The 12283-nt window shown below is 40.5% G+C and overlaps 1 protein-coding gene across 1 annotated transcript; it reads left to right on the forward strand.

Moving 5' to 3' along the window:
• The first annotated feature begins 22 nt into the window (after positions 1 to 22).
• Positions 23 to 7593, forward strand: fancb (FA complementation group B). The gene is made up of 8 exons (XM_023415856.2): positions 23 to 1249; positions 1363 to 1518; positions 1629 to 1715; positions 2005 to 2133; positions 2744 to 2913; positions 5071 to 5495; positions 5578 to 5818; positions 6600 to 7593. The coding sequence occupies exons 1-8, from the start codon at positions 341 to 343 to the stop codon at positions 7009 to 7011; spliced, it is 2529 nt and encodes an 842-aa protein (XP_023271624.1). The 5' UTR covers positions 23 to 340; the 3' UTR covers positions 7012 to 7593.
• The last annotated feature ends 4690 nt before the right edge of the window (positions 7594 to 12283 follow it).

Genomic DNA, 12283 nt, shown 5'->3' on the forward strand with positions numbered 1-12283 from the left:
CATACTTGACTCGACTGAATACAGGGCTAGCGAACTAAGTATGTTATAATGTCGTCAACTCACTTTTGTTTACCAACTCTCACCCACAATGCACTTTACAGGAAGTGTTCAATTCCGGTTGGCGCGCTCATAAGAATATACAAACAGTCCGTATGGTGAAACGCTGAAAGCTACTGCATGTCTCTCTCGACAGTTAATTTAGTAACGATAGGTCCATTTGTACACCTTGGTGATACTTCTGCCATGAACGCGACAGCTCCCAATTTAGCAATAACGTTAACCCAAGCGGTCAATTGGGAGAGATAAGTCCTTGTTGGTATCCGATGCTTCTCTTTGTATAATGGAAAGCTTGCTCCTGGAAGATCTGTATCGCAATCCCCATCGGATTTCCCTGTGTGGAAAGATAATCTTATTTAACTGCAAACGAGCTTCAGGCACAAATGACGGCGAAATAAGCGAGTTAATATTCCGCAGCCTTTCATTTGAACAGGAGGACAACACGTTCCTGAAGGCAGCGGATGGAGCAGCTGTCATCAGCAGGAAAAGATCAATTCATGTGGATATTGTAAAATGTAAATGTGCCGTAGATGCTCAGAAGAAAGTCGCCACACCTTGTGTTTTAGTGACACGGAAGAGTAAGAAAGGAGAGAGCTTCAAGTATAGTCTTCTCACACTGAGCAACTCAAACCGATTGGAGCCCTGCATTGAGTTTAAACTCACTTATCAAATGAGGGAGTCTGTGTCCATCCTCCAAGGCCCCACGGTGTTGTGGACTCATGCTGGTAATGTCTTCTATACATCTTTGCAGGCAGGGGAGGTGAGACAGATACCCATTCAGTTTTCCCACAGTGTTATTGGAGAACTCCCCCTCCACAAAGGACAGCTATTTATTCTTGGACAGCAAAATGAAAATAATCAGCTCACGAACCAAACTCTGGGCTATTTTGTTGAGAATGGACATACGTTTGATGGCACTATGATTTTACCTCACCCTTACATTTGCATCACACGGTGCATCTTGGTGCTCTCAGCTGAAAAAGTGGATAGTGTGCTGAAATCTGCTGTGGTTGCAGCGACTTCTAACCAGCAAATCGTGTATTTCGAGAATGGAATCGTAAAAGACACATGTCAGCTCCCCTTCCAACAGCCTGAAGATATTCAGTTGGTCAACACTGGAAGGAATGGCTGCCTGTTTGTCATATCATTTCACCAGGGGCATGTTTGCGCTGTGTGGAAGGAAACATTTCAGGTATGTAAAAAGTGGGGGTTCACTATCTAAGGAATACTTGTCTTTTCTTTTGCTATCTTTCATCCAGTTTGCGCATTTTTAATAAGCCTGCTTTGTTAAACTCTCTTCTCCAGATAGCCTCCCACTGGTCAGGTGTCAGCTCAATGCATGTGGATGACTTCCTGGGATGCGGAACAGACCAGTTGCTATTGGTTTTTAAGGATGAAGGTGTAACAGGGCAGCTCCTGGGCAATTTCCTCATCACTGACCTCTGTGGTATTTCATATTCTGTAAGGCATATGTCATGAACCAGAGTTTGACATTTTATAGTGCATTTTTCTTTGATAAAGTGCATATGTGACAGAGATCAGAATGACTTATTAAAAATACACGTTTTCAGAATGGACAGGACACTGGAGCACCAAATCGATCTCCTCCAGCAGAGAACTATCTGCTCACTCTTCAAGCCTTAGAGTCCAGACTACAGGTGAACATTTATAAACTATTACTGGAGTGACAACACAAGTCTTGTAATGCTTAACAGCAACATTGCTCATTTTATAGAACATCGCCATCTTTCTACATACATTAGTCATATAGTGATGTGTATCTTTGTCAGAAAAATATCGTGTTAATTCAGTGATAATGAATGATTGAATCCATAACCCCAGCCCTTTTTATTCCTCATAATCAATGACCTGATGATGGTATTTGTATGAGATAACGACCTATATTCCAGTTTCCAAAATATTCTGTCAATCAAATCTGTCATCTAGAGTGGATTGACCATGCTTCAGGAGCTTCAAAGAGAAGTGAGAGTGAAGGAAAGAGTCGTGCAGCAGTCGGTCCAAGCCCTTAATGACGCGGTCTCAGAAAGAGAGCCTATTCTGGCGGAGCCTGAGCAGGTAATGTTAATGTAAGAAAATATACAACCTTTACTTTCTGCTAAATGGCATGTGTTGTGTCACAGTGTTTAGCTATATTTTAGAGGGCTGGGTGGTGTTTGTAAAGGGGATCAAACCAGCAACTCATGAGGCTGAGGTACCGTTCCTACAGGCGCTGAGGTACCGTTCCTACAGGCGCTGAGGAAGCAATGCCAAATGTGTGCAATGAGAACAAATGCCACAAATGTTTCCTTGTTTTGTCTACTTTATGTCTCATGATGTCATTTTAATTATTTAAAATCTTTTTGTGGCGGTTTTGTGAAGTGGTTATGAGCCTTGCTTAACTTCTAACTGGTGGCCTTACTGACATAAGAAACACCCACAGCAAATGTTGTATATGGCCCTAAACAAAATTCCATGAAAAGCAAATGCTAGGGATGATTATCCTGTATTATGACAGAAAGTATCACTTCCCAATTCTCTGTGTTTTCAAATAGCATTTTAAAAGTCCACTGCGTTTGTACCAAATAGACTGTTGTTCAAATTGAAATGTCTGACAGAAACTGCTATTGCTGTCAGTGCTGTCACACACTTGTCATTGCTGATTATAGTCTTTGCACTTTCTGTCCAGGAAGGCCTCATTGCTCTGTGGGATTCTGATGAGTCAAAAGATGAGGCCTTGGATGACAAGATGCAAGACATGCCAGCAATGTCTTCAAAACCTCAAGTTGACAAGCTCTGGCATCGCATTGCTGAGGACCGAATGGTTGTGGGATTGATACTGACGACTGACAGCTCTGTGTAAACACCATTTGTTTTTTAATTGAAGTGAATTTTATAGATTTTTCTGTGTGAAGAATAAGAGATCTTTATGAGCCGCGGCATCAGCCTTCCAAAATTTCCGACTGAACATGACATTATCTAAACACTTGATAGTGATCCCTCTAAAAAAAACACATCCACATAATGGGTTCTTCTGGTTGAGTGGGTCCATCTGTGTATGGTAAATATACAGGCGATATTGATATGACGCTCCATCTACAGTATTAGGCAAGTGCGAAGTACTGCTGACCAGCTGTCACCGTATCATTGATGCCTGATTAGATTTGTCAGAACTACAACTTTGTGGTGCCAGATCTTGTTGAGTAAATCACATCTGTGAGGTAAAACTTTTCCTTTTCCTGAAAGAACTGAGAGTTTTTGCATTTTGCGATCAACGAGGCAGTTTTATAAAGAAACTTAATGCAAAATGTCTGTTAAGGAATATCAATAATGAATTAAGGATGTTTTTTTTTTGTTTGTTTTTTTTGCATTTTTGATTGCCCCTGAACTTAATATGAATTTCACAAGCCAGCTGCATGGTGGCTAGGTTGTCACCATGGCAACAAGTTTTTAATAACATCTCCAAGCTCCTTTAGTGGGAACAAGAAGCTATCAGATTCCTCCATTCACCTGTTCCTGTTTTTTTATTTGAGAACATTTGAAGGAAAACTACTTCTGGCATGACTGCCTCAAGAGCCTGTACAGTGCATTCAGAAAGTATTCAGACCCCTTCACTTTTTTCACATTTTGTTATGTTGCAGCCTTAAGCTAAAATCATTTAAATTATTTTTTTTCTTCATCAATCTACACTCAATACCCCTTAATGACAGAGCAAAAACAGAATGTTGGACACTTTTTGCAAATTTATTAAAAAGGAAAAACTGAAATATTACATTGACATAAGTATTCAGACCATTTGTTATGAGTCAAGTCAATTAGCGCCAATTCACAACAAAAGGTATCTCAATGCACTTTTCAAATAGAGGAGGTCTAGACCTTCTCTATTTGAAATTCCCAACTAGAGCACTTGAGATTTAGCTCAGGTGTCTCCCATTTCTCTCAATCATTTTAAGATGTTTCTGCACCTTGATTGGAGTCCACCTGTGCTAAATTCAACTGATTGGACATTATTTGGAAAGACACACCTCACAGCTGAAAATGCATATCAGAGCAAAAACCAAGCCATGAGGTGGAAGGAACTGCCTGCAGAGCTCAGAGACAGGACTGTGTCGAGTCACAGATCCTGGGAAGACTACAAAATATTCCTGCTGCACTGAAGTTTCCCAAGAGCACAGCGGGCTCCATAATTCTTAAATGGAAGAAGTTTGGAACAATCAGGACTCTAACTAAAACTGGCTGCCGGGCCAAACTGAGCGATTGGGGGAGAGGGTCTTGGTAAGAGAGATGACGGAGAACCGGATGGTCACTCTGGCTGAGCTCCAGAGATCCTGTGTGGAGATGGGAGAAACTTCCAGAAGGACAGCCATCACTGCAGCACTCCACCGATCTGGGATATATAGGGGGGTATCCGCCGGAAGCCTCTCCTCAGTTAAAGTTTCCATCAAAGCACCAAAAGGACTCTGACTGTGAGAAACAAGATTCTCTGGTCTGAAACCAATGGTGAAGCGTGGTGGTGACAGCATCATGCTATGGGAAAGTTTTTCAGCAGCAGGGACAGCAAGACTGGTCGGGGTTGAGGGAAAGCTCAACGAAGCAAAGGCCCAAGGTTCACCTTTCAGGGATGGCTCCGTGAATGTCCATGAGTGGCCCAGCCAGAGCATAATCAAATATCTCCAAGGATACCTGAAAATGGCTGACAACAGATGGGCCCCATCCAGCCTGACGGAGCTGGAGAGGATCTGCTGAGAAGAATGGCAGAAAATTGAATTTAAACGATTTTAGCGACAACATAACAAAATGTGAAAAAAGAGAAGGGATCGGGAGACTTTCTGAATGCTCTGTATGTGATTGGTGCACTTGTACTGCTGGTGTCATTTCACCACTTAGAGATATCAGTGTTGTTAATCAGTTTACAAACAGTCGCACATTCACTCACACACAGTCTGTAGTTTTGTATCTGATTACCCGCCGTCCACGTGATATCTGATTGTTAGTGATGTGTTATTTTTGTTGCAGACCAGTGGCCAGTGTGAGCTTATCCATCCTGACAGAGACGGGCCAGAGCTCAACGCCCGAAGTCATCCAGACCCAGAGCCAAGTGCTGTGGCTCTCCACACCCTGCCCCTCATCATCATCCTCCTCCTCTCCCTATGCCTCCTCGTTCCCAGAGCCCGCAGCCAAAAGAAGCAAGCAGCACAACACCGGTAGACCCGATGATCTCAACACATGCAGACTGGCTGTGACTGCTGTGACCAAGCTGACTCCTCTGTTGAACTCTGGCTGTGTCAAGTGCCGTGTCATGCTCCATTACGTCCAGAGACAAGATGCTTTTTCCCTCATGAGCAACCCAACACCGGTTGTCCTGCACTGTGGTCAAGTTGCTCTAGACATCAATGGTGATTTCCAAACCCAATTGTTGAAAAACCCCAAACTCAAAACAGGTAAAATCACAAACACCCTACGACTTGAGATTTTAATTTTGACACAAGTGGATGTTCATTATTGTCTCCTTTTTGTGCCCAGATGAGGTTAAAGAGGACTTGCTGAGTCTGTTGGCAGTGCTGGATCGCTGGGTCTTCCATATAGACTCCCCTGATCACAGCTTAGGTGACATAGACGGCTGGATTCAGAAAAGAGTGGGTTGTGAGAGGATAGAAGTGAGCCCTCAGTATCTACTGTTACATTCTTCGGGACCACCAGCTCTCATGCTGCTGCGCTGGCATCAGATAACCCCTTTCCAGGGGGAACTGTCTGTCCACTCCAGGTAAATCATTTTTATTTACAGATACCAGTGAGATGGCTGTATTATTGACCTCAGAGTTGTAGGTGTTGTTGGTTTTGATAGTACTGGGTTTTGGCCATAATCATAGTATCAGTTCATAAAGGATAACGGTGGATTTATTTTTTTTTTATCTTAAAGTGTGGATGTTTCCTGCAAATAAAGAAAGTTTCTGTTTACATTTAGTGTTACTTACCAAAATCCATTGTGTCTAAGGTCTACAAGTTATCGAAAACCACACTCCACAGAGTATTTTTAAGTCTTGATTTTTCCATTATCTTCATATAATTTTTTGTGTTTTTTTTTTTTTTTTATGAAGGGCTTCCTTTAGTTTGTATAATTTTAAATATTATAAGCTGCAATTTTTCAATTCTTTTGCAAACTTTAATGTTACTGCTCATTGTATTGGTTCAAACACTGTTGCCAGGGACTCTCTTGAATAATTCAGTTTTATTCAATGTAGCTAAAAAAGCTAGTTCTGCAAGTAGAAGTATGTACTGTTCAATTTATATTAATATATTCAAAGTTGAAGATGACCAGGATGGATGTCAGTGTGATATTCCACTGAATTAAGATTCTCTGCCAAGCAGAGAACTTAAAATTACAAATCCTGCAAATAAACTCTGAACAGGTAGCAGGGTGTGAAGCAGATGATAAATGACATGAATTATAAAGAGATATGAAGACATGTAATGTTTTTTTCTCATTTATTATAAGATGTATTATGTAGTAACATGCACAATCTGGCTCTGTTCTTCCTTGGCAGCCAGTTACAGATGCTCCAGTTCCTGGACTCTTTCTTGGGTTACATCCCCGTGTCCTGCTCCATCCAGCCTGTCAAAGGTACAAGAGAACAGGGTGCAGCGCAGATATTTTCTTTGGCACTGGAAAAAGAGGTGGTGTCACTCAGAGAGTGTGTGTCATTGCTTCTTTGTGAAAAAGAGGAGGATGAGAAGACGAGGAGCCCTGGGCGCGATGACACACCTGAGCCAGGTACTGTGGAGGGGCTGCAGAGGTGTAGAGAGGCGTGGCAGCGGGATGTGGAGATGAGTAGGATGAGGTTGAGCCCCCTGGTGGATGTTGAGAGGTATCGTAAGATGAACCTAAGCATGTCCAAAGTCCAGCTTGATGGGGATTTGGCAGCTCTCTTGGAAATACAGAGAACTTTGCTCCACTGATATGCTACCGACATAGTTATTGTTAGAAGTCATCCAATCACCGACATACGTATTAATGGAAAAAGCCATTGTGTCATGTCTAATAACTGAGAAAAGACCCCCGTTGCTACCTTGGTTATGTCCTGAGCTGAACCGTGTGTGCCTGCTCTCTCAGAGAGCCTCTTGGGTTCATATTTTTGAGTGTCTGTTGCTGTGTAGAGCCTTAGCCTATTTCCATTGGATCACCTCTTGGGTGTCACAACCTTAATCAGACACTGATGCGGTACTGCATCTCTGCTCAGCTTATTCTTCTGTTTATATCCCTTTAGACCGTCAGTGTTCGAAAATGCTCTTTTACGTCTGTTGTTGCTGCTGCAGTGTGCTCTTCAGTAGGAGACAGAGACCATTTTCATCCTTGAGTGAGAAACTATTTGTGTAAAAAATAAAGACAACCGATGACAGTAGAGCAAGGGGTTATACATTTGCTCACTGGCTGTAGTTGACTGAAAGCTTTTAGTGGTATTTCCTCTCATGGTTCAGTTATTTTCCTGTGAAACGATGTAAATAAAACACTTCTTTGGTGCTGTTGCTCCTATGACGCTGCACAGGCTGTTAGTGCTGTAAGTCAAAATGCCATTTGTCCAAGCAAACATCGAATCTTACTTAACAGGACCTAGTCTTAGTTGGATACAGAAGGTCTGCAGCAGCTTGACCCGTAGTATTTGCTAAAATTGATTTTTTTTTTTCCCCCTATCCTAGAGGGGGCTGAAAAACGAAGATGTTCATTTCAGGTGCATTTTGCTTGTTCTACTCCATGTGTTTATGGAACTTACTCAGGCGGAGATCCACCACCCCTCTTTTACTACTTTAATGTCTCTGCTTCATTGCACATAACAGCTTCCACTAGACTCACTGCCACAGGTCTCCAGTAAACATAGCTGTAACATAATTACTACAGATTTCAGTATTTCCATCAGCTATTCCCAAAATGTTATTTTATAATAGTAATGCTGCTATGAGATGATAAAACACTATAAAAGTAAGAAATGTTTTTTGATGTGTTAGAATGAAAATAAATCTCTTTTCAGCTCAGTTAGTTTTTGCTCACAAAAGACTTCACAATCCTTTTTTTTGTTTTTGATGTGAGACAAACACCTCTCTCAAGGCAAGCGATGAAGAAGAATTGTCCTGTGCAGTAAATAACACCAGTAAATGGCCGGGGGGGGTAGATCACATGTGAAAAGGAAAATTCATCTGTATTGGTGTTCCCCTAGAGCCCCAACTGCCACCCAGAGTAAAATATATGTTTTGTCATCCCATTATTGCCTGTTAAGTTCTATTAACTCTGAATGGTGGAAGTAGACTGCAGGTTTTCTACAACAACATCTCGGACAAACATACAAACATCTCAGACATGGTGAAAACAAAATCACCTCATCTAGTTTGTTAATGTGACTTACAGACAAATTGACGATAGGCAGATTTCTGCATCTTTTGACACTTCTGCAGCTGCCAGCTGTCGACTGTGACTTTAGTATGGCCGCCTATTTATGCCAGGAAAAGAAAGGAGGAAAAAAAAAAACGGACAAAAAGCTAGTCATGATTTAAAAAAATGCTCATGGTGAGTGAATAGTAAGTAAAAATTATGAGATAAAAAGTTAAATCAAAGTAAAAAAAGAATAACAAATCAAAACATTTCGTGTTTATTTCCTATCTAAAAATGACACTTTTTATCTCACAATGTTGTTTTAGTATTTCATAATATTTAATTGCTATCTCATAATTTGAAATGAACTGACACATTTTGGTATATAATTATAATAATAATTAATATTTGAAGACCCACATTTACTGATCATATAAGTGTTCATATTCATAATTAAAAGGTTACAGTTTCAGATAAAAATTCAGGATTTAATGTCTTGCTGAGCTGATGATACTTTTTTATTGCTTTAATATTATTAAGTTAAATTTAGATGTAATCCAAATTTGCAATTTCATTTTTAATGGTGGGTGGACATTTGAACCACAGCTTGTGCCTTTTTAATAACATCAAGTTGAGTCATCCATAACAATGAATGCCACTGCTAAGCCATGTTTATATTGATACTGTATGACGAGGGCACTGGTCTGGTCTTTGCCTGCAGTTGACTGTTATTGATTGGGGTCACAGGGTTTCCTCCTTTGGACTCTGGAACTCAGTGGGTCAACCAAACAGGGTTGGAGGACATTGATTATATCTACAGCATAATGAACAGTGCACACACCACATACAGACATGCCACATAATAAACATGATTCTATATGCAGGGAGCTCCCATGTGAGGCAACACTGGTTCAAAGACAGAAAATCCTCATGAGTTAGCAACATTTAAATTGAATGTTACCATATTTAAATTATTTAATCGTGAAGCTCTAGGACATCTCACCAAGTGTTATATAATTACATCTATAAATACTAGTATTTGTTGAGGTTGTGCCTTTTGCTTATCACAAAGCAACACATTTTTATTAAGCCCTGAGGCATAATACTACACTAAACGGTACACACAAGCTGAATTATACTTATTTGATAATGCCCGGCTAATAATTTATACCATTTCTCACCATGTGAACATTGAATACGCAGGCTGTTGAGCTCGATTCAAAAAACAAATTCTCAACACAATGTCCACTCACCTTGTTCCTAAAGCTTCCAACCACACCCTGTGGCTTTTTCTCAGCAGACAGCTGCTCAGTTGTCATGGAGATAGTTTGGTCGAACTGAAGTTGTGGCTTTCAGATGTGGTTACATTTTAAAACGGCCTCTGAAGTTTTATTAACTCACGGGGCACACAGTTCTCGGTGTGAATTCATTGACACTTGCTTCTCACGAGGCTACCTTGAGCTAATAAAGGAAAAGTGCGGAGATCAGTGCAACCGGTCTGCAGATGATCACACGTCAACCCGCAGCGTGTCTGGGGCTGGAGTGCCACGTGTCTCAATGTACCGCTTTTGGTGCAGCATACATAATATAGATACCACAATTACACACACACACACACACACACACACACACACACACACACACACACACACACACACACACACACACAGTGCTTGTTTTGCTGTTTGAAGAGTGCCAGGGAAGCATCTGAATATACACAGTCAAAATTATGTTTTGATTATGTAGTGCAATATGTGTATTCAGGCATAGGAGATACTTTTGGAAAAATCATGCACCAGTGTTCTTAACTTCGTTAATGTCCTGCTTTTCTCTCACACTAGCCCTATCAATTGCTGTGCAGTTGCTATGGCAACCCCCATTTCTTGCCTCTCTCTGTCTCTCTCTCTCTGTCTCTCTCAGACCTCTCAAAGCAGCCTCCCTAAACCTTAATGAATGAGGGAAAGTTGTTTCCCTCTTAAACACCATTATAAGCTGCAAATAATGTTCCCCTCATAAGCCGTCATTCTAAATTTGATTGCATAAAGGCTTGTTGCATCCTTGCATATTCAAACAGCAATAATAATGGATCATGATGTAAGGCTGTGTCGGTGAAATGGATGGTATTTCCATGTGAGGATTAGTATTATTGATTAGTTTATAATCCCTGTGTTTTGAGCATTAAAAAAAGCAGTTGGATTATTCATGCAGCCTTCGCAATAAGCCTACCACAGGCCATGTATTCATCTTTAAAACAAATAAAGGTTGATGGATCCTGGCATTACCCACACTGTGGTAATGAATAGCGTCACTGGGTGGATAATGGCATTACAGGACATATATCTGAATATCGAGAACCGATGTGGTCACTCCTCTCTCTTTATTGATTATATATATTGGTAACAACAGGTGGGAACGGTGTAAGAAAAATCTTTATTACCTCGTGTATATATCTATTACAGTTGTCCTTTCTTGTATGTGAGCACCAGGCCAGTATTTTCCATTGAACTGGTTGGCGAGCCCCAGCTGATGGAATCTCCACGCTACAGTGTGAAGTCCATTATCATGCATTAATGGAAACCCACAGTCAGATCATATCTGTGTCACCCCAAGCCACCCACTGATCCACAGCATGTGTCATCACCCTGACTTATGGGCTTGGTAAAGAGCATAGAGCAGTGTTTGTCATTTTCTTTGATCTGATCTGCAACCAGGCGCAAAAAGCATTCTCATGTGTTTGTGCCTCACTTGATAGGTAATTTTTTTTTTCTTGAAAGGCATCCATCTTTTTCGTTTTGTATATGAGAGGAAAGCAATATATGGTATAATCTTATCTCAACTATTGCATGTAAATATAACACAAAGCCAAGTCTTTAACCTTACATATAACAGGAGAGGTGGAAATAAAGTAAATATTGTGCACAGTCAATTTTATTGATGTACAGGCCAGTAAATCTTCACCACAGTATATCAGGAGTGCAAGGACCATTAGCTGCTCTGTACTATGAATGTTACGCAGGTCTGTCTTCGACTGTCGAATCCTTCTACAAACATACGTCGCCATCCAGCAACAAACAGGCCAAGTGAAGGGAAACAGTCCACAGAGGTTGAAGAAGAATACAGAAAGCTTTTTTTTCTCTTTTTTTTTTTAGAAACATAACCTTTCCTCCATTACAATAAATATTTCATCAGACTAAATCTACAAAAACATAGTCTCAAACTCTAAAAGCATACCTAAGATACCTGGAGTATTTACCTGGAATATAAATGAATTCATGTGGTTATGGGCATATGACGACATTGAGTAATGCAGTGCATGTTCACAGTTTGTAGGCTTACATATACATTTGCTCAAAATTGGCCTTTATACTTTATGAACCTAGCCTGTGAAATATATGAATTTATTTAATAAATTACTTTAGAATGAAAAGGAAAATTAATGACTTTCAAAACATCTGAATTAACTTACATTGGTTTTTAGGTGACATCAGTTGTCCATGTATATGATTTATAATACACTTAGAGAAAAAGGAAACGACACGAAGTACCTTTGGATGTCTGGCCACAGGTAGAAAAGCTCAAACGGTGCATTCGGCTCTGATAGACCACTAAACAAGAGGAGATGCTTGAAAAAATAGAGAAGCATAGTACTTCATCTCACCAAATCTTTTGATATCTAAGGCCTCAGGTATTTCATAAAAATGCAGTATCCAATTCCCAATTCCAGATTTTCATCTGCTTTGTTCACGCTCATGCCTGAGACGTGTGCTGCTGCCTAACGTTTGAAAGATGCATCTGCACGTGCTTTCTGCCTGTATATTTGAGACGTTTGTCGCTGTATTTTGTATAAACACAAGAAGTGCCGTGACA

This window comes from Seriola lalandi, unplaced genomic scaffold, assembly GCF_002814215.2.
Source record: "Seriola lalandi dorsalis isolate HSWRI2012SDOR001 ecotype SW California unplaced genomic scaffold, Sedor1 jcf7180002054559, whole genome shotgun sequence".
In the NCBI taxonomy this organism is placed as follows: domain Eukaryota; kingdom Metazoa; phylum Chordata; class Actinopteri; order Carangiformes; family Carangidae; genus Seriola; species Seriola lalandi.